This window comes from Anabrus simplex, chromosome 3 (genome assembly GCF_040414725.1).
Source record: "Anabrus simplex isolate iqAnaSimp1 chromosome 3, ASM4041472v1, whole genome shotgun sequence".
NCBI lineage: Eukaryota > Metazoa > Arthropoda > Insecta > Orthoptera > Tettigoniidae > Anabrus > Anabrus simplex.
This window is the reverse complement of record NC_090267.1, coordinates 12,319,800-12,347,106: the sequence shown is the minus strand read 5'-3', so window position 1 is coordinate 12,347,106 and position 27,307 is coordinate 12,319,800. Positions and strand designations below refer to the sequence as shown.

General features: G+C 39.4%; 1 protein-coding gene across 2 annotated transcripts in view; it reads right to left on the bottom strand.

The window, feature by feature from the left end:
- LOC136865924 (uncharacterized) overlaps window positions 1-23,314 on the bottom strand; it is a 137,751-nt gene extending 114,437 nt beyond the window's left edge. For both annotated transcript variants that reach the window (XM_068226946.1, XM_067142473.2), the window contains exons 1-3: window positions 22,878-23,314; window positions 12,153-12,278; window positions 4,179-4,274 (exon numbers count right to left, since the gene is read on the bottom strand). In XM_068226946.1, coding sequence (XP_068083047.1) covers window positions 4,179-4,274; window positions 12,153-12,218 — 162 coding nt within the window. In that variant the 5' untranslated portion in view covers window positions 12,219-12,278; window positions 22,878-23,314. The remainder of the gene's footprint in view (window positions 1-4,178; window positions 4,275-12,152; window positions 12,279-22,877) is intronic.
- Window positions 23,315-27,307: the final 3,993 nt, after the last annotated feature.

Sequence of the window (27,307 nt, the reverse complement as noted above, 5' to 3'; positions counted from 1 at the left end):
GCTCTGTCAGTCAGTGTATAAGAAAGTGAAAGAAGAAACAAATGTCGAATCAAGCCATAATTATATACAATAAAAAGGAATACTTAATAATATAATATATGATGGCACTAGAGCACTGGAAGAGGGAGCAATATTTAAGGTACCTGACTGAATATCATCTCAAATCCCTTAGTGGCACATGAATGTACTAATCTTGGCAATATGGTGGTGGTATGTCCAAACTGCCTGTACCCTGCTGAGTGGGCAATCTAGTAGCCGTTTAGACATGGTTTATCTTCATCTACTTTATATTATTGAAGAGGCCAGTTTTGCTAATATTTTTTAAGAACTGTTGTACCCTTCTTTCATTATTGTTATGTTTAATTATATTCAACAAATATTTGAGTTCACTTTATTCATTTATTTGTTTATTAACCTTGTTATTGGAGGCATTTTGTCATAGAAATTAGAAAACAGGATACTGAAATACAATTCGAAAGTGGGCTGTCTTTTGTTCTTTCTGTGACAACCTCGTCCAGATGGAAGGCTCTGCCACTTTGATCAGTTACACAGTTTATACTGAAAATGAAATTTTCACACCATCAATAGAATTTCATGGTCCAAAACACATACAATAAATAAAATATTAAGGCTGTAATAATTCTGTGTCACACAAAATAAAATAATGTATACTGCTGTATTAAATCTTTGTCTTCTATGATATCTGTAGCCATGCATGCTATAATATAACCTTTTATTAACACAAAGTATGTAATGGCCATATTACTGTTCAAAATTCTACATGTTATCAAATGGCAGACACCTCATTTGATAATGACAGGAGTGAATCCTTTTAAAACTGCAGGAACAAATTACAATTTCTTTTAAGTAATGACAAATTATTTTACAGCAGAATTATTATAATCATTATGTAAATGATGTCTTCATTGATCCTGGCCCAACCCAAAAAACTTGCCTTGTCAAATTAGTCTGTAGGATCGGCCGTATGGATGGAGATGTTGCCCATCAGACGTAGCTGTATACAGGCATCTCTTGCTTTACGCGATTAATTCAATCCGAGTAATCATCATATAATACAAAAACTTGCCAAGTGAATGCATTATAATATGGGTTAGATAGGAGACAGGGACTATTTCAAGGAAAAACTAAAAAGACTGAGATTTAAATAAGGGCAAGTTAATTTATGTCATTAGTACAGAGTGAAACTCTATGTACATACCTAACTTTGAGAGTCTTCAGTATGATGTTGAACTGACTGGGTTATCCATCTCTGCTTATTTTGGAGGGCCTTGGACAGCAAATTGAGGACTACTACTTTTATTTATGGAGTGATTGACTGAGTTGGTGGTTAGCATTCTTCTTCTCCCCGTAGAGTTCTTCGTAGCGAGCTACAGAACTCTGAAACTCCCTGCCAAATTTTTTTTTGCTAGTGGCTTTACGTCGCACTGACACAGATAGGTCTTATGGTGACGATGGGATAGGAAAGGTCTAGGAGTTGGAAGGAAGCAGCCACAGCATTAATTAAGAGACATCCCCAGCACTTGCCAGGTGTGAAAATGGATAACCACGGAAAACCATCTTCAGGGCTGCCGACAGTGGGATCGAACCCACTATCTCCCAGGTGCAAGCTCACAGCCACGCACCCCTAACCGCACAGCCAACTTGCTGGGTTCTGGCAACTTAAGCAATTCTGTCCTTGTTAGGAACATTCTCTTCAATAATTTTGATTTCATTATAAATGTATTTTTAAAAGTCAGCCATTTGTATTGTTGTAAGCTGTTTAATAGGTTCACAAATTTGAGCCTCTTCCTCTTCACCATTTGTTTCTTTCACCAATTCAAGAACATCTTCAGTGGTGAGTTCTGCTGAGTGGGACCAGAGTAGTTCATCCACCTTTGCCTTGTCTACAACATCAAATGTAATATATCTAGCAATGACAATGAATGCACATGTTAACTGGTAAGTTTGGGTCCAGGATCAAAATCAAAAGAATTAGCACTATGAGACCAGATCTTCTTCCAAACTCCATTTGTACAAGATTAACTTCTGCCCATGAATATGCAATGTTTTCAATTATGTTCCTTATGGCGAAGTTCTTCCAAAATTTTGTGATACTAGTTCTGTCTCCATCTGTTTCTTCAGCTAGTTGTATGACTGTTCTGCAGAGATAGCAGCTCTTGAAGATTGCAATAACACCCTAATCCATGGGTTGAATCAGGGATGTTGTGTTCGGTGGCAGAAACAATCCGCATCTGCAATAATCGGAGGATGCCCAGGTGCATTATCCGCAAGTAGCAGGATTTTCGGGGCATATTTATTTTCTTATATTAAGCTTGCAGCTCATGACGGAGTTCATTGGAGAAGTAGGGCTCGAACACAGCTCCTGTTTTCTGCGCTTTCTTGTTTTAACTCCAAAGAACTGGCAAGTCTTGCTTAGAGTAGCCTTTGTATGCTTGTGTGTGGTCAGAGTGATAAACCAACAGGTGTCTCCAGAAAAATTTCCTTCTAACAACCAAGTGAGATGATCTCTGGAGGCTTTATAGCTGGGGCCCTCTTTTCTCATATTGACAGAAATGAAATAGGCAATTCCTGCAAATACCGTGCTGATGATACCAGCTGCTACACATAATGTACACAGTTGAGGACATTGGAATTTCCAGAACAAGCCCGTTTCATCCAGACTGAACACTAATTGTAGGAAAACTACATGCTCTTCAATCACTGCTTGTAATTTTGTAGGAAAATTTTCAGCAACAACAACATCCGCTCCTGAAGCCTCCCCTGCTAGCTTTAGGTTATGGAATCCATGCTGTCTATTGAAACATTCAAACCAACCATCACTTGCAGCAAAACACTGCACTGCAGAGTCTGGATAGGATGCTTTCAGTACTTTAAACAGAGCTTTAGCTTTAGCCTGAATAACTACGGTGGATATCCGGATAGAATGTTTAGTTTGATGTTCTATTCATTGGGCCAACATTCGTTCCATTTTCTCCATAATTGGTGCCCTTATTTGTATTATCTTGGATGACATCATTCTGGTCACACCTTAGCTCCATTCTCACATTTTTTCTGCTTGACTTCTTATGGTTTTCAGAGTTGATTCAGAGATTTCTGTAGCTCTGACAATGTCTAAAGTGCGCTCATTGCTTTCATATCCATTTATAACTTAATTCTTCAAGCATTCATTTACTTTCCTTTTTGCTTTTGGAAGCATTTTGACCACCTTTTCTTTCTTTCATAACATTTTTAGAAACAACCCAATGGTTTCTTCAATACTGACCACATGTCGCCAGTCAGCACTGAGACAATGCAACACAGCTACTCAGCACTCTCTTTGTGACTGACTACATGCCACCTTGCAGTGCCGTAGACTCGGTCATGAAATCGTGCACAGGGCGATAGTGAATCCATAACCTAACTTGTAAAATTTGTAATATTCTATGTTATTGTGTATATTTTTGAAACTGAATTATGGCAAAAATGCATAAAGTGAGAAACCATATAATGAGTGATGACTCTGTTGATTTATACATTACATTTTATATAGTGAAGGTAACTACATCAATCTGTAATAAGAAGCAACAGAATGTATCTTAATGCCATTAACATGCTAAAGCTTGAAATAGACAAAACCTGCAAATACCGTGCCGATGACACCAGCCGCTGCACATAACATAAGTGGAGGACATTGGAATTAACTGTACTACTGGTCACACAACAGCTAACCATGCATTTGAGTACCCAGTGAAAGATCTTGGAACTACTCAAAGAAAATAGTGGGAAACTGAATCGTATAAAAACTACCACCAAGTTCTCAGATGACCTTCAAATGTTATGCTTTAAAATTAGGAGATGATCATTGAAATAGGTTTAACAGACTTTTTATGATTGAGTTCAAAGATATATAGACAATCAAATGCAATGCAATGTATGATATGTCGTGGAGGTTTTGAAACAATGCCTTCTTCATGTGGTACCTGGTGTGAGAGCTTGGAGTTACCTGCAGAAAACATGAAAATTAGATAATAAAATGGTCAATTATATAAAAATTTCTGTTTTTTCTATGACCACCAAAATACGTGCTTTGAAATGATGGGTAGCATCCTGATATCTGTTCAGCAGATTTCCCACAATTTCCACTATCAGACAAAAGCATACCAAATTATGCAAATTACCTCATATGTGTTTTCCTGAGTTGGCCTGGCCTCAGTTAACTCTGATTTGGTTTCTTGTTTCAAAGGTATCATTCCTGATTCAAGTTCCAAATTTTCCTGAAGAAAAGAAAATATATTAGTATATGTCTTATTTGTCCCAGCAAATTTTGGAATGAACTAATTTTCTTATACTTAATCCACCTTCACCTAATACCATTATGGTATATAATAATAATAATAATAATAATAATAATAATAATAATAATAATAATAATAATAATAATAATAATAATAATAATAATAATAATAATAATAATAATAATAATAACAACAACTCTTCATATACACACCAATGAATGAGTGTGATGACTTATAACCTCTCAGTTGAGTCAGATTCAAAATTTCATTAAAGTTTAAGGAAACATTTCTACATCTAGAGGATTGTCATCCATGCCAAAACAGAGCACTTCAGGAGAAGAGAAGCATCCTGTTTGACTGCTCGAGAATATTTGTGTGTTAAGAATCAATTATACACAAAAAAAAACCTAAAATGTCACTACGACATCACCAAAATGTACAGAAGTGCTCTTAAAAAGACAAAACTTCGACTTGATATCTTTTGGATATAACACCAGCAAGAAATACCTCTCCTGTAATATGTTAAGTCCTTGGTCTGAAGGCTGGTTTGATCCTCAAGAGCTTTATCATTGGCTGCCATAGAGAGCCCAGATGTCACTGAGGTGGCATAGCCATACAAAGTTATTACACATTAGTCCAGCAAGTCCCCTAAAATGCATACATCACCCTATCATATGAGTGATGCATTTATACCAATCTTACAGGAACTAGCTCTACTGAGATCAGTTTTACTGATATTTAAGTCACTTTAATTTTGTCAGAACCAAGGATGTGACTGAAACCTAAAAATAAAAGTAACAGACTTGTTCCAGCCCACATCAGAAGATGCAGTGCATTGTGCATTCCCAGAAATGCACTGGCAGACAAAAAAAAGTGAATCACTTTGTGAAAACAAAATCATAATTTTGCTAAACCCCAATTATTAGAGGGAATTGTTTGATTTATTACACTAATTTGTACATTAAGGCAATATCAAATGTTTATTTTGCAGTTTGGGAGAAGAATATGATATTTAGAGATCATAAATAAACTTAAGGAGCCGCTTTCCACCCCTAAGTGCTAGGCGCTCAATTCTCTTGCATTGACTAACAATAAAACCTTCTAAGTTTTATGATAATGGGGCAGAAGCTATTGATGGATTATCACTGTGTGACACAATATTGGTCATAAAGGAACATTTGCCTTCAGTTTCTCTTTCACATTTCACAAGTTAAGCTGCCTGTTAGCCCAGAAGGCAGTGCAAGAGCAGTGGCATTGGTGGATGACAGACGCAGCATTTGTTATGCGACTAACGCCATCAGTGCATCATATTGAACCGTTCAGCACATTCTAGGATGATTTTGTGAACACGGCACCTACCACGGACTACCTGGATCAAGCCATCAGCTAGGGTCGATAGGTTTCTGGTCATCCAAGTCTTGAGCGAACGCCGAACTACCACCGTCCTACCCAGGAGTGAAATTGAGGCACTAAAAACTTTCACAGTGACTACGAAGACTGCCAGATGAACACTCTGAAAACCCAATTCGACCTCAACCTTCCCCCCCTCCAGCATAGAGCAGCTCAACTACAATTTGTGCAATAACATTAGTAATGGACTATGGAGCAGTGGTAATGGTACCATTCACAGATGAGACACAATTAAGCCTCCAGTGTGTGTGGAGAAGCCATGGGGAGCGAAGCCGGTATCAGCTTTGAGGCCTACACAGAAACTCTCATCGATGGAGGTGCTCAGAATGCATACCATTACATCGTAGAGCTGTTTACAGAGCATGTAATCCTCTATGCTACATTAGTGCATGATAATGCATGCCCTATGCCGCTCGCTATCTGATGGAATCTCTACGCGATATCAGGATAAGAAACCTTGACTGGGCGTCTCACAGTTCAGACTCAAATCCCACAAAACACCTGTGGGATATGCTTGGCCATAATGTCCGACATTGCAATTCTGACACCCTCAACGAAATGTGGGCAATACTACTGAAAGAGTCGGTGCTCACACCCCAGGAAATGACCCAGGACATTCTAGCTAGCATACCATTAGGGATCAAGGCTGTAATCATTGCCAGAGGTAGTAACACCCAATACTAAGGCAAGATAAGTGTAGAGTGTCATCTAGCAAACTTCCAGTGTAGTATTCATAAGTTTGCTCAGTGTAATGCTGTGTTAATTTCATAAATTACAGTACCTAGGAACTTTTTGGATAAACTTAAAAAAGAACTTCTATAACCAGTATGAATGCAGAGAACTGGTTGACTTCCTTTTATAATAATATGGTGTAGGAATGAAACGAAAGCAAGGCTAAGGTAAATAAATATAGTTTTTGCTCTTAAATAAAAGTCATCCAATTTTTGTCCACCAGTGTATATTTAGGCAGGCCTCCTCATATAAAATATGAACAGAAGCTATCTAAGACTTAAGCCTTAAGTTGCACTAATTGTTTCTATACACCCAATCATATTAAAAAATCTTATAGGTTACCTGCACCACTTCTTAATGTAAAAGTTGTTCTGGATCATGTGTTATTTAGTGAGAAATATCTCTACTGCTTTCTCTGCATGGAGTTTGTTTCCAGAAATATTTAAATCCCTTGAAGTTCTTGAAACACTTAGTTCACAGCCGTGGAGGCATCCTTCAATGCTTTAAAATTTAAACAAAAGCGTATAAGCTGATGGCCAAGTCTCTGCAGCCTGACACTGCAGCGAGTCTCATACATGGAATAGATTTTCACTATCAGAATGTTGGCCAGCAAGGTAGGTGAGGTCATGATATACAATTTCTAATTACCAGATGTGTACAAAAAGCCTGTGGTCCATTCCAAATGTCTCTGCGATGAGGATATATGATACTGACAATGGTGATTTGTCCATTGGATGGTAACATATCTAAAGGAGACCCCTTTGTCTTAGTCAACTGGAGGAGGGTATGTGTCATCCACTCCATACATCATCACATTCTAGAGAAAAATGTGTTGTAGGCCAGGCTCAAAGCAATCACTACTGCCACAGATGTGATGTGGAGAAGTGTGGAGACAGGATCACTGTATTCCCTGACCACCAAAGGACAGCCAACCACACTGGAGAATAAATCTGCTGTTTCAGAACCTCTTTCCCGATCTATTAACAGAGCTCAGTCAGATTTGAAGAAACCTAGTCGATGCTGGGGTAGATAGTAATCTATTAGTAAATTTCCTAATTAAAAGATTATTATGATATGAAAGTTTAGAAGACACTGACATTTAGCCTTCAATATATACAAGTGAATGGAGAGCAGCAAAATTATGGACAGCACGAAATTGATCCAGAAAAGGAAGAAGAAAATGACAATAAAGGAGAAAGCAGGGTTCTAATGTGACTGCAGAGTGCTGAAGCCTGCAAGAGAGTAGCACATTAGTGATCATTTTCACAGTAAACAAGCATCTAAGCCCTAACAGCATTGATCTCTATGTCTTGTAGAGTGAAAACTGTTCATGTCATGTAAATAAAATGAGCTCATCACTGCTATTTTATGACAACTCTGGCACAGGTGGCAAAATTGTAGAATATCAAAGGGCCAAACTCCGGTATGTTGAAATATTAAGAAGGCAGTGTTACATGCACAGTCCTATGAGAGAGAAAAGTAAAAAAAAAATGCTACTATGATAAATAGAACAGTATAAAACTGCAGATACAAACAAACAAACAAACAAAGTGTATACACACATTCACTTATATATAGAAGTGATTTTCTATCTACTTCATTCTTTAATTACCTGTTTTTTCTTGTCCCCACCCCCTCTTCTCACCCTCAGTTTTTATATTCTTGTTGTTGTTATTGTGCCATTCATAAATCCAGTCTAGAATCTTCTGAGTTATCCACTGATTCCTAACATTTCTTCAGCAGCATTACTAATCTCATTCTTAATGACTGTCCACTCTTCATCTGTTGTGTTTGCTTCTGCCTTGTGGAACATGTTCCTCACACTCCTTTCCTTTAACTTGTCTAGATCCCATCTTTTTTGCATTCCTTCCTGTCATCACTTTCTTCAACTTCAGATGGCATTTCATGACACCCAAGTCTTGATCAGAGTCCACGTCTGCGCCTGGGAAGGTCTTGCAGTCGTACACTTGATTTATCAAACTCTGCCTCATCATACTTGTGTTCTGAGTGAACTAAATTTACACTTAGTAACACGATAATTATTTGAACTCATACTTTATTAGAAAGCAAACATTTGTCATACATCGAACTTTAAGACAGTGATGTGAATTACGTGTGTAAACAGTACGAACTGTGTTTGATAAATTGTGCTTCTAAATACTCAAGTTACAATTATTTTGAACTGTGCTTCTAATTAATCAAGCCATAATTATTTTCAAACTGTGTTTCTAATTAATGAAGCTATAATTATTTTCCAATTTTGAAATTGTACACGATAAACTGTGGTTTGAACTGTGCTTCTAATTACTTCCCACAAGTGATTTAACATATTTCACTTAGTCAAATCATGTTCGTCTGACACTCATAACTTATACAGTCAGTTGAACTTCTCGTGTTTGCGAAACTCACTAGTGATACCATAAACCCTGGCAGAGTGTCTATTTTACCATATCAACCTGATGTTCCAGAGGACGTGGGAATTAATGTGATACAGCATGAGATTTAATGTGGTACAGCATGGGACTTAACGTGGTATATCGTGGGAGATGGTACGTGGTACTATAGTGGACATCAAAACATTAGTTGCAGAGGAATTCCAAATGCAGTTCAGCGAACTGCATTTTCCATTTCCAGTTCCAAGACAATTTAGGTGATATGACTGCATTTACCATAAAACATTTTTCTGATAGACTGAACTTTAAAGACAGTGATTACTTCATCACCAATTAGAAGTCATATAATTCATGCAGTTTTCAAAGTGTTAAACAGTACTCATAAATTAATGCTACACCTTGTGAGAAGATCAATTTTACATTTTTTTTCTCCAGTGTCAACTTCAGAAAGACTAGGAATTTCAAGTGTTAACCTTAGAAAGACTTTAGGAGAATTACTTTTCCAAGTGAAGTGATGTTTATTTTGCAAACTCTATGAACTTAATGAAAAGAATGATTAGTTTTTGAATTTCATTTGTTGCAAACACTCACTAAAATTCATTATATTGCCGGAATTGGGCAATATTAAATCCAACAAAAAAAATTTAAATTTAATAAAATAATGAAGGAGTTATTTATGTCACATATAAGTTGAATAAACTTAACATTTTAAAAATAACATCTATTATTTTACACTGCAAATAACTTTCTCTGTACTGGCTCCTAAGAACTGAACACTCCCTCAGGTAAGTCTCACGCCCCTTTTCGTTGTGACTTTTCCTGGGACAAGAGGACGAGGAGGGGAAAGGGTAAAGAAGGGAGAGGAAGGGAAGAGGGGTGGGAGAATGCAGTAAGTATTTAGGATAATTTATTCCAGTGAGGCTCAACGTGTAGGATTCTAGTAAGATGTAGTGGATTTTTAAATTCAGGAGGTCAAATAGACAGTTTTGGTTTGGACTTACCCAAGGTAGGGCAGATAGGGTAGATCATGTGAAACTACAGATAAAATTGAGGACTACTGGACTAGACAAGAAGATCAGAACCATTATTTTTGTTATTATATGTATTTTAATTTTATATTTATTCCTGCAAGATTGTCTTTATCTGGTGTAAGTATGTTTTAGTTATCACATAATCTGTTTAATTTTTATTTGGCTGAAGATGGCCACTAAGTGGCTGAAACTAGTCGCAAGACTGATGTAATATTATTTACTTGAAATACTGTATTGGAAAGGTGGAACCTCTTGTCAATTTGTTTCATATAATTGCACTTCAATACGGAACAAAAATGAAATTTATAGCTTATAATTATACTTGTCTCTTAAGTAATTCAACTCCAGCTCTCTGCCAACAGAGCAGAACATACCAACTTCCAGAGCTGCTCATCTGATAACTCCCAAGTCTTCTCAGCTCAAAACTTGCAACAATTCTGTAACACTACTGTGTTGTTGGAAATCATCCAGAACAAATTGTGTTGGTGTATTTTTTTTTTGGATATTTTCCAGTTCTCAAATCAAGTTGTCATGTTGAAGGTTCCTTGTACCAGAACCATATTCTTACTGGGATCTTACCAGTGTCTTATACATCCTCCCTTTTACATCCTTACCATAACCCTCAAATACCCTCATGATTGCATCACTATTTATAACATTGCTAATGTGATTACTCCACTGAGATCTTTCCCAATATTAACACCTAGGAACTTACAGTGATCCCTATGATGTACATTCACTACATTTAGTAATAAAACTAAGGGGACTTTTCCTCTTTGTGAAGAAACCTGACTTTTCACCCTGTTTGCCATCACAGTGTTACCAGCTACACTCCTTTAGCAATCACTCACAATCCAGTAACTTATTTGTTACTCTATGAATTATAACATCATTCACAAAAAGACTTACATGTTATTTGTTTGTTATATAAAAGATCCGATAATATCAACTTGTGGAACCCTTATCTTAATCATTACAAGATCAGATAATGCTTCACCTACTTTAATTCTCTGAATCCTATTTTCAAGAAATTTAGCCACGCATGCAGTCACTCTTCGTCTGTCCAGTAGTTCTCATTTTCATCTGTAGTTTCTCATGATCTACCCTATCTGCCCTACCTTGGGTAAGTCCATAACAAAATTGTCCATTTGACCTCCTGAATTTAAAATTCTACTATATCATACAGCAATCCCACAAGTTGAGCCTCACTGGAATAAATTATCCTAAATCCAAACTGCATTCTATCAAACTACTTACTAATTTTGCAAACATGTCTAATATAATCCAAATGAAAGGAGGACATATTATTTGTTATTAGCAAAGATTAGAAGCATGTACCAAGTCAAATAATTGCAAAAGATATAAAATGTGTATGTTATTGTTGCATTCCCATTCATTCACAAGGGATTTTATATGTACATATGCAGTTCAAGTGAAGGCCATCCTAGTGCAGTATTTTCTTCTAATCCATCAGAATCTACAAATCTCACTCCCATCCCACTGATAACACTCTCTGCTAATTAAACTTCTCTCAGGCAACCAAACAACGTTTTTGCTCCATTTACATTATTGGAATCAACATGAAAACTATCCTGTTTTCCTTCCCTCCTACATTCCTCTACCCTTGTTACCTCTTCCCATATGTGCTTAACAGTGGAGTGCCCCATGACCAGAGCATCATCCTCACTCTCCCATCCCTCTCACCCTTACCGTCCCTGACAACTGCGGAACCTGTTTTCCCCTAACATCTCTCCCAATTGTGACACTCTTCCCAACCTCTTACCTCACTGTCCTCTGCAATACTTTCCAGATCTGTTGTTCTACCTGCTGAATGATCACTGATACCTCCCCTGAATTCATTCCTGACTAGAAATCATAGCCCACCTGTTCTGCAATTTCTCCCTTCTTCTATCTACCATATCCTTTGCTATTCTTTATCAAAAGCCTAAAGTTGTTGGCAGCAGCTTCAATCAAATGAATTTTGTAACAATAATTTTTCCTTGGTAACAAAATATTCAACCCTGATCACAGATTTTCAATCAGTCTCTTCACAGGTCACTTCTCCTCAAATCATTATATAACACTTTTGTAACCATTCTGCTAAAATACCGTATCATCTCATTTGGGCTGAAGTCAACATTGGGTAGTGGTACCTTCTTCACAACAATCTCAAGTCAATATCCAGGGACTGTGCTACTGAAGCCACAATAATGTTATGAGAAATATAAAATCTGAAGTTTCTGAATGTGAGTTAAATTCTAATTACTATAAAGTTACAGAATGACACTTACAAATGATGCAGTTGCTGATCCTTCAAACCAGACTGGTTCCTCTTTGATACCTTCTTTCACATCCATTTTTGAAGCATATGATGTATAACACTGCTGGAGTTGTGATTTACTCCCACTGATTTTCAACTGAAACATGAAACAATTTTCTGTTTTTATTGTTATATTGTTATTGCTGCTGTAAGGATGATTATTCCACAGACAATGTAACAAGCAAGCTTATTGCTTTAGGTAACTGCTGATTTTCTGATCATAACAATTACCAAATTCAGTGACGTGAATTTTATTTCAAAGATTCCTCATGTACTGGCTGGTTTTGAACTGTGGCCACCTTGGTAAGAAGCAAGTAACATGCTGCCCTCAACACCTGTAGACTGGTCTGATGTACATCTCCATGTCACCCCATCCTATGCTAAATGATTGTTACATCCTACAAGAACAGTTGTACCAATCCCCTGCCAAATTTCTACCCTGTACGCTTGCCATCAGTATCATCTAAATGTGTTTAGCATGTCCAATCAACATCTTCCTGAGGTCAAATCTTGTCAAATCATTCTCTCATCCACAGGATTCATACGTTAAGTGCCATCTCATCAATCCAGCTGACTTTCAATGCCTTTTCTCAAATTCTTTTCTCCCGGTGCCAGTTATTATTTACGTAGGTATATTTCTGTTTCATACAATGCATATTCCACATTGACACATTTAAACTCATCTTTCTACTAAGAATATCTATAGTGTAAGTAAACAAATTAATTTTTATACAAAAGACATCCAAGCCAATGCCATGACTAGATTCTTACTACTATCATAGCAAAACTATTCAAGAGAAGGTATCAGATCTGGATAGCACTTGGAAGTAACATCCCCACCATTTTTACAAGAAGCACTTTGAACTTTCAGAGCTGATCTTCGAAAGTATGCCCAATATAATCTGAAACAATGGTTACGGAGAGCTTATATGCACTACATGTCATGCTTACTGACCTGTAATTACCCACTTTATGTTTATCACCCTGTCCTTTGTACACTGGGGATATTATAGCAACCCTCCATTCATTTGGTAAAACTCCTTTATGCAAACAGTAATCAAATACGTATGCTATTTCAGATATGGCACTCTACACCAACCCACTGCCTTTAGTACAGCATATTCCCAGAAATCTTATCAATTCCCTCTGCTTTTCTAGTTTTCAACTTTTGTATCTCATTGTTCATATCTCTGTAATCACAAATAAATAATGTTGTTGATTTTATGTCCAACTAACAACTTTTACGGTTTTCAGAGATCACAGGTAAATTTTAGAATGTTGCTAGTAAAAGTCACCTCCACATTACCCATACATACAACAATCTTCACATGCTGATGACTGAATATTTCTACCTTCTATAAATCCTCACGTATAAACGTGCCTTGTAAACTAATTATTCCTGGAACCAGTTTCTGCTTAAGGTAGGCCTACTTATACATACTGTCCCTTTTTCCACTAACATTCAAACAACTGCCAATTAGGTCCGCCATCATCTTACCCTTAAATGACTCTTTTGTGAAATATAATTTCCAAGTAACTTCTTTCTATCTCTCCTTACTTCCACAATCATTCCTAACTCTTTCTTCCTAACCTGTGCCTTGTTCTTAATTTCTCTATTTCTGTGTTGTTTTCACACTCGTCAACAATTGTTTTAAGCTCAAGCCACAGGCCACTTACTATCTGACCTCGAATAGCCAACTCTTGTTCTTTTCTGACCTGACAGTATTAGGTTTTAAGGCTTTTGTTCTGATTTGTCTCATGCCCTTTATGGCCCCTACCTTCCTTGCCTGATACCTTCAATTGTTTCCGTCTGATTAATGTTAATAAAGCCTGGTTGCCCAGTTGTACTTTTTCTTAAAACAGAAATCACCACCACCATTAATACACCATCAAGAAATATTATGGGTTTATCATGCTAAAATTTAAAATCCCATTATCACCTAATAGGCCTATTAGTAACTTGTGATTTTACAACTAATTACTAAAGTGGTTCTAAGAATCTTCTTTTATTGGCACTTTAATTATAAATAACATTCTACTTACATATTAATAATGTGTACATAATACAATTATTTGTGGAATACGCTACAACTTGGTGTGATTGATTAATCTTAAAAAAGCATTACAAAAACATTATGGTAATGTCCTTTTAATTACAAGACTTTATTAAAAGTGAAAACACACTAACTTGACTTGTTAATGTGAGTGGTAGGCATAGCTTCCTTATGTCCAGTTTAATGTTTGTAAGTGTGAATCAGTACTTCATTTATTCCTGTATTGGTTTATTATCTACACAAGTGAAGAAAACACTCTCACAAAGATAAATTGTGCTAAACACAAGCAGAAATATCTGAGGATATTTCTTTTACCTCACCATCAAAAACTCTGTTAAATTCATCCTCTTGAAAATGTTCATAGGAATTCCTTCACATGATGGCAGAATATATTTATCTTTTCCCTTTCTTGTCCAAGAAGGTGGCAGGTCTCTTCAATAGTGAAACAAAGTTCAAAGCGGTAACTTAAAGCATTTCCCCACAAAAGTCAATGCACTTTCAGTATGTAGGCCGAACAGCAAAAAGCAACACCTTAAATGCATTTCTATGGTGAAGTCCTGCAGACATGCTCCTGAACTTTCAGAAAACAACATAATTTTCAAGACTCTTAACAGATGTCACTACTTTCAAGTGCTACCTAGGGACATGGAATGAACTCTCTTAGTGGAGAATTATAACTGTTAGGGGAAGGTACTTGCAATCTCATTTCTTCTGTTTCTAAGTTGCCACAACTGGATTTTAAAATTAGTCACCAAATCGTTGCCCAGCTTGCCCCTATAAATAAGAGCAAAATGGACCTTACGTGTCTATCCTGATCAGTGCATAAACTGGTGAGGTTGCCCACATAAGACTACAGGCAACCTGGGGCAATATCCAAAGTAGGTGGCTAAAGACACTCATTCAAACATGGGAACTGTGTCTGGCAATGGGAAAATACCAGCATTCCCTTGCAGCATGCAATGATTAGGGGTGAGCTGTGGATAATTCATATATTTGTAGTGTTTCTTTATTTTAGTTTTGCGAAATGCACTGAAGGTTTCGAGGTTTTCTGGCAATGTGTGAAATCACCCAGGCAAGTGTAATGTCATAAGGAAGTATGAGTGCGGACCCCAATTTCCCTTGTTCATATTGCGACTTAGCTTTCTTGTTTTCAGTCAATAACCTTCCTGATCTTAGTCATAATGTAGTATGGCTTAACCTCTGTGTCGCCAGGCCTTCTGCCCCATTGTGTTTTATTGTAGTCTTGTGATGGAATTCCTTGAGCAGGTTCAGCATCTCATTCTATTAGTTTATGGCCCTTTCTATTCAACATTCTATTTAAGTGATTCTGGATCTTGAACTTCGGCTCCTCTTTCTTCTGAACCCTGTGATCCAAATGTTATATTGTTGCTTCCCTATGAAACAAGGGCAGCAAGTGTCAAAAGTGTAAAAGCTCATTATTTCACCTGGCAATGTGTTAATGAAGTAACTTGGTTGGGTAAAAGACACTTATGGTCTTAAGGCCAGGAGTTTGATCTTAAAAAATAGTATAAACTATACCTGTCGAATGGTAATGCTAGATATCAATGATTTGTAAACACTAATAAGTCTTGTACACTGGGAAAAGTACTCAGAACTATTGTACCTTTATGAATATTGAATTTTCATGACTGCACTGTAATCAAAATTGGCTTTCAACCTCTTCAATACGTACTAAATATATGTAACACGATCTAATAGACTGAAAGTCGATTTTGATTACTGTATGTTTATCTGGAGCTAAAATGTAAAAGGAAGCAAAAAGTGTGGCACATTTACTCTAGAGTGTCTAGGAGGTTGGCAGCCGATCTTAACTCCTTAAGCGTGTGTAGCACCAAAAAATAATCACTGCAGACCTATGGCTCCTATGTTCAAAATAATTATGTTTAGACAATAAAATGAGTGGGTTCAAATTCCACTGTCAGCAGCCCCGAAAAGTGTTTTCTGTGATTCTCCATTTCCAGATGAAGTAAATGCTTGGGCTGTACCTTAATTAAGGCCACGGCCACTTCCTTCTCACTCATAGCCTTCTCCTATCCCTACACTGCAATAAGACCTATCTGTGTCAGTGTAAAGTATCGCAAATTGTAAAAAAAAATGCAGTCGCTAATGTGTGTGCATTAATCTCTTAAAAAATGACTTTCATGGGGTCTGAAATAACTATTGTGGCATTAAATGATATTGACAGTCATGTCAGAACCTGTGTAATGTCATTCCACCAAGATTATTCCAGTGTCCACCATACTTTAACAATTGCAATGGATAAGTATAGATGTCCGGATGGCAACCCAGTAACACTTAAAGAGTAGAGATATGAGGATGGGGCCCCACCAACACGTCAAGACTAGAGAGTAGAGATATGAGGATGGGGCCCCACCAACACATCAAGACTAGCGAGTAGACATATGAGGATGGGGCCCCACCAACACATCAAGACTAGAGAGCAGAGATATGAGGATGGGGCCCACCAACACATCAAGACTAGAGAGCAGAGATATGAGGATGGGGCCCCACCAACACATCAAGACTAGAGTAGAGATATAAGGATGGGGGCCCACCAACACATCAAGACTAGAGAGCAGAGATATGAGGATGGGGTCCCACCAACACATCAAGACTAGAGAGGAGATATAAGGATGGGGCCCACCAACACATCAAGACTAGAGAGCAGAGATATGAGGATGGGGCCCTACCAACACATCAAGACTAGAGTAGAGATATAAGGATGGGGTCCCACCAACACATCAAGACTAGAGAGCAGAGATATAAGGATGGGGGCCCACCAACACATCAAGACTAGAGAGCAGAGATATGAGGATGGGGCCCCACCAACACATCAAGACTAGAGTAGAGATATAAGGATGGGGGCCCACCAACACATCAAGACTAGAGAGCAGAGATATGAGGATGGGCCCCACCAACACATCAAGACTAGAGATATAAGGATGGGGGCCCACCAACACATCAAGACTAGAGAGCAGAGATATGAGGATCAGGTCCCACCAACACATCAAGACTAGAGAGGAGAGATATGAGGATGGGGCCCCACCAACACATCAAGACTAGAGTAGACATATGAGGATGGGCCCCACCAACACATCAAGACTAGAGAGCAGAGATATGAGGATGGGGGCCCACCAACACATTAAGACTAGAGAGCAGACATATGAGGATGGGGGCCCACCAACACATCAAGACTAGAGAGCAGACATATGAGGATGGGGCCCCACCAACAGATCAAGACTACAGAGCAGAGATATGAGGATGGGGGCCCACCAACACATCAAGACAAGAGTAGAGATATGAGGATGCGGGCCCACCAACACATCAAGACTAGAGTAGAGATATGAGGATGGGGGCCCACCAACAGATCAAGACTAGAGTAGAGATATGAGGATGGGGCCCCACCAACAGATCAAGACTAGAGAGTAGAGATATGAGGATGGGGGCCCACCAACAGATCAAGACTAGAGAGCAGAGATATGAGGATGGGGCCCCACCAACAGATCAAGACTAGAGAGTAGAGATATGAGGATGGGGGCCCACCAACAGATCAAGACTAGAGTAGAGATATGAGGAAGGGGCCCCACCAACAGATCAAGACTAGAGAGTAGAGATATGAGGATGGGGGCCCATCAACACATTAAGACTAGAGAGCAGAGATATGAGGATGGGGGCCCACCAACAGATCAAGACTAGAGTAGAGATATGAGGATGGGGCCCACCAGCAGATCAAGACTAGAGTAGAGATATGAGGATGGGGCCCCACCAAGAGATCAAGACTAAAGAGTAGAGATATGAGGATGGGGGCCCACCAACAGATCAAGACTAGAGTAGAGATATGAGGATGGGGCCCCACCAACAGATCAAGACTAGAGAGTAGAGATATGAGGATGGGAGCCCAACAACACATCAAGACTAGAGTAGACATATGAGGATGGGCCCCACCAACACATCAAGACTAGAGAGCAGAGATATGAGGATGGGGGCCCACCAACACATTAAGACTAGAGAGCAGACATATGAGGATGGGGGCCCACCAACACATCAAGACTAGAGAGCAGACATATGAGGATGGGGCCCCACCAACAGATCAAGACTACAGAGCAGAGATATGAGGATGGGGGCCCACCAACACATCAAGACAAGAGTAGAGATATGAGGATGGGGGCCCACCAACACATCAAGACTAGAGTAGAGATATGAGGATGGGGCCCACCAACAGATCAAGACTAGAGTAGAGATATGAGGATGGGGCCCCACCAACAGATCAAGACTAGAGAGTAGAGATATGAGGATGGGAGCCCAACAACACATCAAGACTAGAGTAGAGATCTGAGGAAGGGGCCCCACCAACACATCAAGACTACAGAGCAGAGATATGAGGATGGGGCCCCACCAAGAGATCAAGACTAGAGAGTAGAGATGAGGATGGAGGCCCACCAACACATCAAAACTAGAGTAGAGATATGAGGATGGGGCCCCACCAACAGATCAAGACTAGAGAGGAGAGATATGAGGATGGGGGCCCACCAACACATCAAGACTAGAGAGCAGAGATATGCAGATGGGGGCCCACCAACACATCAAGACTAGAGTAGAGATATGAGGATGGGGCCCCATCAACACATTAAGACTAGAGAGCGGAGATATGAGGATGGGGGCCCACCAACAGATCAAGACTAGAGTAGAGATATGAGGATGGGGCCCCACCAACAGATCAAGACTAGAGAGTAGAGATATGAGGATGGGAGCCCAACACCACATCAAGATTAGAGTAGAGATCTGAGGAAGGGGCCCCACCAACACATCAAGACTACAGAGCAGAGATATGAGGATGGGGCCCCACCAAGAGATCAAGACTAGAGAGTAGAGATATGAGGATGGGGCCCACCAACACATCAAGACTAGAGTAGAGATATGAGGATGGGGCCCCACCAACAGATCAAGACTAGAGAGTAGAGATATGAGGATGGGGCCCCACCAACACATCAAGACTAGAGTAGAGATATGAGGATGGGAGCCTAACAACACATCAAGACTAGAGAGTAGAGATATGAGGATGGGGCCCCACCAACACATCAAGACTAGAGTAGAGATATGAGGATGGGGCCCCACCAACAGATCAAGACTAGAGAGGAGAGATATGAGGATGGGAGCCTAACAACACATCAAGACTAGAGTAGAGATATGAGGATGGGGCCCCACCAACAGATCAAGACTAGAGAGTAGAGATATGAGGATGGGGCCCCACCAACAGATCAAGATTAGAGAGCAGAGATATGAGGATGGGGCCCCACCAACAGATCAAGACTAGAGAGGAGAGATATGAGGATGGGAGCCTAACAACACATCAAGACTAGAGTAGAGATATGAGGATGGGGCCCCACCAAAAGATCAAGACTAGAAAGTAGAGATATGAGGATGGGGCCCCACCAACAGATCAAGACTAGAGAGTAGAGATATGAGGATGGGGCCCCACCAACAGATCAAGACTAGAGAGTAGAGATATGAGGATGGGGCCCCACCAACACATCAAGACTAGAGTAGAGATATGAGGATGGGGCCCCACCAACAGATCAAGACTAGAGAGTAGAGATATGAGGATGGGGCCCCACCAACAGATCAAGACTAGAGAGCAGAGATATGAGGATGGGGCCCCACCAACAGATCAAGACTAGAGAGTAGAGATATGAGGATGGGAGCCTAACAACACATCATGACTAGAGAGTAGAGATATGAGGATGGGAGCCTAACAACACATCATGACTAGAGAGCAGAGATATGAGGATGGGGGCCCACCAACACATCAAGACTAGAGAGTAGAGATATGAGGATGGGGACCTACTAACACACAAATTTTCAAGATTACAGATATGAGGACAGGGCCCTACCAACACATACTGTCCAATGAGTAGAGATATGAATTAGGCTCAGTTGAGTGGGGAAAAAACAGCAGCATACGACTGAAACTGCTCTCCCCACCTGGCTGGATACTTCCTTGAGCGACTTGAGTAGTGCTCCCCAGTTAAAAAGTTCATGGAACAATTCAGGAGGCCATATCCAAAAAGATCACAAGGGATTTCAAACCAATTTTCAATTATAGATAGGCACGAGCCCGTCAATGGGTCAAATGCAGATTCAGAATCCTTACAGCTGAATGGTGAATGTTTACTATGGCTGTAGAAAGACGTTTAGAAACATCTGTGTCAATAGTTATAGCAACCTGTTTACTTAAACAAGATTATGACTCATAACAGATAATTATGAGACATCCTTGGACCATACTCCAGTAATAAGAGTCCACAACCATTATACCAGTTCAGCAAAATTGACAAGGCTGTGATTCACACAATACTTTTGTAGTCCCCAAGGAGAAGTTCCAAAGCAGTACAATTTGTTGTAGAAATAGAACAATGAACACCTTTGCAATTACCATGTGCTTGCATTTTGTAAAAATTAATTCTGCTCCTATAATGACTTATTAATATTTTAAATATTATTTAATATCAAATGGTTACAGTATCAATATTAAATTAAATATATTTTAATAACATTAGTTACATAACCTTGCTTGCTCCTAATTCTGTCACTAAATCTCACCAGATATATTGGATTACGTTCTGGTCCTTCTAATCTTTATGGGATGAATCCCACAGAGACAGATACTCAAACACCCGTGAAATAATGTTTTCTTTGGATGACTCGGTACTCATTTTAGAAACACATCTTGTCTGTTTTCTGTCTAGGAACAGTTTTGAAAGAAATCACATGATGGACTTCATGGAGAAGACTGATAAGCCATGCACACATTCTGTGCGGCCACCTAAATTAGCAGAGGTTACATTTTTTCAAGAAGTACACAGAGGAATTGCCTGCAAAGATGGATTGCTGGACAGGATGGAGCACAGCAGCCATTTTCACCTAAAGCTTGGACTGACGATACCACTTCAGGAGTATTAGTCCCCGTCTCAAGAAGAGAACAACTTATTATTCTCCATGCTAGTGGTAAGAGAGGTTTTGTTCCCAGCACCCTAAGTATTTATCTAGCTATTTGCTTTACGCGCACCAACAGAGATAGGTCTTATGGTGACGATGGGTCAGGAAATGCTTAGGAATAGGAAGGAAGCGGCTGTGGCCTTAATTAAGGTACAGCCCCGGGTGTGAAAATGGGAAACTACAGAAAACCATCTTCAGGGCTGCCGACAGTGGGGTTCGAACCCACTATCTCCTGGATGCAAGCTCACAGCTGCGCAACCCTATCCTCAAGGCCAACTCGCCTGGAACTTATTTATCAGTCCCGCAAGAATAGTAAGATTACCACAAAGATATAAATAGTGAATATTATATTAACTGGTTAAAAGAGAAGTTGATCCCTAATTTAGAACTAAATTCTGAGCTTGTTATTAATAATGCCTCACACCACTACACAGAAAAGACAGGGCCCCAACACCAAATTTTGATAAGGATACTATGAAAAACTGGCTGTGAGTTAAAATCATTCTGTCAGGCTGCGTGGCTCAGGTGGTTGAGGCACTGGCCTTTTGCTCCTGGTTCAGACAGGTGGTATTTGAAGGTCCTCAGATATGTTAGCCTCATATCTGTAGATTTACTGGCACATAAAAGAACTCCTTTGAGGCAAAATTCTGGCAACTTGGTGTGTCCGAAAACACTCAAAATGTAGTTACGAGGATGTAAAAACAATGACAGTATTATTTTATAACTTAAAAAAATTCCATTCTGTGATTTAATGCTGAAAATTCAATTTATGAACTTATTAAACATCGTAAGCTGCGACACACAAACATACATACAGTAATTGATGAAACAATGGCTGCTAGTGGACATACAGTATTGAGACCGACTACATACCATGCAGATCTAAACCACATCCGGTCTAATGTAAAACAGTATCATTGTTAAAATTGATGATGTCAAATACATTTGCAGATGGAGGTTTTGAGAACTAGGGGAAGGAATAGGATTAGCATTTGAGACCATGTGGAAAAAACATAACTAATGACAATGACAACAAAAGTTAACCTGATGAAAGTGACAATGAAATGTCTAGTGATTGCCTTTCAAGTGAAGATTTAAAATAATTAATGGATTAATAATGATTAACACAGTATTACTAAACTGCAGTGTTAGAATATTTAGAGTACTGTTCCCTTATTATTTGTTTATTAGTGTTGCTCTATATGTTATGTTTATCACTAGTAGTAATTAACATGCAAAATAAATTATGGTACATGGTAGCTATCTCGTGAATAAATCTGTTGAAGCAGACATTGAGTGCACTTCTGATATTTGTGGAAATGAGCAGCATCAAACAAGACCTGCTCAACGGTCACTTATTTTTGAAGCAATGTAGAACAGTGAAGTGCTGTGGACCCACCAATCATGTGACTGTATAGGCCTAATATGCCACTGGCTAAACACTGAATAACAAGACCTGAAAAAGTCAAACTCCCTATGCTGAAAATAAATTGAAATACAACAAAACAGAATCAAACCCTTTAGAGACTAAACTTAGGCACCTGTGATCCATCTGATAATCAAAACGAGGACCCTCTAAACTGATGGCAGGTACAAGGAGCTTAACAAAACTTTCTTCAACTTACCCCAGGTATATCTGTACTTGTCCTAACTCGCTTCCTTCACGACAACCTTCTTTTCTTTGAAGTGAAAATTCCAATCCAGAGTTCAGTCCCCAGTAGTAGCGGGGCTAAGCGCATCAAGTTGGCAGGTTCCCCTGGCTCAGTCAAATGGTGTCTGAAAATAAGAACTACTGCAGGACAAAATTCCAGCAGTTCGGACGTCTCCCAGTGGGCCGTTCCACCCCTCCAGCAATTAGAACTATCGTACACAACAATAAATAATCGGCATCACAAACTGTACTTTCAAAATCTTGATTAACCGACAGTAGGTAACTGAATTTCCTCTATCTATGTCCCTCCCACACAAATAAGTACCTGCTGTTTAAGAAACTATACGCTATTATTAGCCAGCATTCTTAACCACGTAAGCTATATTTATTACAAATGCCACACTAGAGAGAAAATGCAATCCCTTTTTGAATCGACGGCGCCGCGTTTTCATTCCACGGCTAAGAAGATGCTCCTGCTGCTGAACAAGGTATATACATATTCCCCGCGAATACATAATACCATGAAGTACAGTTCGACAAGGAAGCCCTTCATTTACTTCCGAAAAAAAAAAAAAGTTAAATTTCAGATTACTTCAATGTATCTGTAACATTCCGGGCTACTTGCACTTCGAATGATATAGGTGCTGAAGAAGGGGAAAATTCTGATTATATTTGCAAACCGAGCCATATGCTGATCAATTATATCAATTTCAAACCCGAAGTTACGCAGTTTTGGAAAGAATAAGCGAAGAGAATGAGTAAATGTTGCGGGAATAGTGTTAGCTTTACATCTCTGTACGATTACGGTACATTAGAACCTACACGGGTAGGTAGTGACAATAAAACTAAAATACCGTATAGGAAGCGCAAAATCATGACCCTAAATTTGATCTACCGAGCTCGATAGCTGCAGTCGCTTAAGTGCGGCCAGTATCCAGTAATCGGGAGATAGTGGGTTCGAGCCCCACTGACGGCAGCCCTGAAGATGATTTTCCGTGGTTTCCCATTTTCACACCAGGCAAATGCCGGGGCTGTACCTTAATTAAGGCCACGGCCGCTTCCTTCCATTTCCTAGGCCTTTCCTATCCCATCGTCGCCAAAAGACCTATCTGTGTCGGTGCGACGTAAAACAAATAGAAAAAAAATGATCTATTTAAACATAGACATTAGCTCCAGCTGCCGATAAACAAGCCGAAATTTCCACTCGACCGCTCACATGTAGCGGAACAGAATCGAACGGGATTTCAGGGGAAACTTCAGGCTTGCAATGGACGGTCTGATAGAAGGTGTGAGGAAGCAGAAAATTACGAGAGATCGGAGAAGTTTCTGGGTGCATGAAATTAACAAGAGAGCCAAACGGAGAGTATTCAAACTTATTTGAATGTTTATAGCGCGATGAAGCAAAGTCTCAACGGTAAGCCTAGTTCCGAGTTCCTGTATTGCAATTTCAACAACTATTTCAGATAGTAGAATTTAACAGAAACGGTCCATTTTACAGGAGGAAATACCTCAGATGCAATAGGAATTCGTGTACATTTTAAAAATACAGCACACTAGACTCGTCCTCGAGATACTTCCGGCCAGTGCCGCTGGAGTTCTCTTTACTGTTCTGTCTCGCCCGCTCATTACAACATGTTCGAATATGAAAAACTATACAAATTCATTAAAACTAGTAATTTCAGAAGGCAGCAAACAGATATGAGATCAAAGATAGACCAAGAGCAATTGTTTGACTTATTTTCTACAACGTATTTCTTACAATATGCTTAAACGAAATAAGTAATTCACGAAAGAAGCAGAGAAATCTGATAGCGAGTTTCTCACTTCTCACCGATTAGTTGAATTGTGCCTCAGAGTATCCGATAAGCGGATCGAGATTGCGGTCATAAATAACTTTGGGTCTAATCGCCTCACACCAATTATCAGCGATCCAATCTTTTCCTCCGCACATCTGATATTTTGACATTCTTATTGAAGCCGCTGTTTGGTGAGCGATGTTATGCCCGTTACGCAAATATTTAGCGTCGTTTCACCGTATTTCTCTTTTCTCTTCCCGTAAAATTAAATTTCTGTTCGCCTCTGTGGTGTAGTGGTTAGTGTGATTAGCTGTCACCCCCGGAGGTCCGGGTTCGATTCCCGGCCCTGCCATGAAGTTTGAAAAGTGGTACGAGGGCTGGAACGGGGTCCTCTCAGCCTCGGGAGATCAACTGCGTAGAGGTACTTCAGCAATCCTCGAAGTGGTTTTTCGTGATTTCCCACTTCTCCTCCAGGCTAATGCCAGGATAGTACCTAACTTAAGGCCACGGCCGCTTCCTTCCCTCTTCCCTGCCTGCCCTTTCCAATCTTCCCATCCCTCCACAAGGCTCCTGTTCAGCACAGCAGGTGAGGCTGCCTGGGCGAGGTACTGATCATCCTGGTATCCCCCGACCCAAAGACTGGTGCTCCAGGACACTACCCTTGAGCGGTAGAGGTGGGATCCCTCGTTGAGTCCGAGGGAAAAACCGACCCTGGAGGGTAAATGGACGAAGAAAGAAGAAGAAAATTAAATTCGTTCTAACAGGAATAAAGCTCCTAAACGACCAATTTTAGCATGCTTTTCTATTTGGTTTGCTTTTTGGTCAAGTTCAGATACCGTAAAACTTTTTTTTTCTGATTTCATTACCCGTATCCTACTTCTCAACTTATAGATTATTTTCTGTAATTCGGTATTTAATTTTCTCATCCGTATATTTTTTTGATTTAACAGAGATACTCGTAGACTTGCCTTGATGTAGAAACGAGACTTGTACTCCTTTTTTGTTTGTGGCAGACGTATGAAAATATGGTAGCCTATGTTCATCGTTATCTGAATCGATACTTTTACTAAATTTTGATGGAAATATATCATTTTTGGGAGCTGTACGCTTCCTGATTTTGACATTTTCCTGTTTGTGAACAGGATACACAATGAAAACAGAAGAAAATTTGATTGATGTGCTTACACTGAAATCTGTTTTATGAGAAGAATTGCTAGGTACCTAAAGAGATCCTACCATATCACTTTGCTTAGAAATAGTTTGCTTCCATTTCTTCCTTAAACTGCACTCGGAAGGGAAACTATGGAACGTCAATTTTCATGCTTTTTTAGAGTCATCCGAAATAGAGAGGTACACCTTCTTCTCAACCTCACAGACACTCACCGACAGAAACAATATTCACAATAAATTGCACAAAATCAACACAGCAACAGAACGGAAACCTGACATCTAGCGGCCAAACCGTGAACACGGTCGCTATGTCCCGGCCTTGTATATCTCGTAGGCAACGCCCGTGGATACCTTTTTTTTTACTAATTGTTTTACGTCGCACCTACACAGATAGGTCTTATGGCGACGATAGGATGTGAAAGGGCTAGGACCGTCGCCTTTAATTAAAGTAGGTACAGGCCCAGAATATGCCTGGTGTTAAAACGGGGAAACACGGAAAACCATCTTCAGGGCTGCGGACAGTGGGTTTCGAACCCACTATCTCCCGAATGAAAACTCACACCTACGCAACCCTAACCGCACGGCCAACTCTCTCGATAAGACCGTGAAGTGTATTTATTGTCCACAGCAGAGCGATTTCGTATACACTAGCTTACTATTTGTTAGGAACACATATAGGACAGTTTGAAACCTAAGGAATGTCACTTACGAAATCGTTCAATATAAATATAATAAACATCCCATGTGAGATGTGATGTCAATTATCGTACTGATATACTCTATGTGGACTTCAACATAACATGGTTTTGTGATGAGTCAACAAACATTATGAAATAAATTGTATATAGACTGCAGTAACCTACCACAAAATTGAATATTTTCATAAGTCTGTCTTTGCATAGCCTTGCTTATTTCCTCCCAGGCATTACGTTGTTCTCTAATGCTCGTAGATCTTATAATAGAGGAAATTATAATTTTGAACTAAACTGATAAGTTTTTCTGTGTCTAGCATTAATAAGTTACCGGTAAATAAACTATCACAAAGAAGAACGTTTCCTACCGTATCCAACAAACAGCTGACTTTCCAGCTGAAGCTGATACACATTTGCCGCCAAATGGTCGCCCGAAAGATCTTGACCCGACCGTCTACAAAGTTGCACGAATCATGATAATTCTGTCCGATTCCGCTCCGTAGGTCGAAAAATATTCTTGGCAGAGAATACTGTTCCGTTCGGTTCGATTTGATTCGACTCGGGGCGATCGCCATCTCTATCTCCCATTTAAACACATGTTAAAAACAAATTCTGTTCGGTTTTTATTTATTTATTTCAAAAGAGGCACCTGAGCCAAGGCTCATAATGGTGCAGTACAATTAATTACATTTGGCAACAAAGATGAGATTTGAGAACATCAGCTTCTAGGACAAAAATATAATATA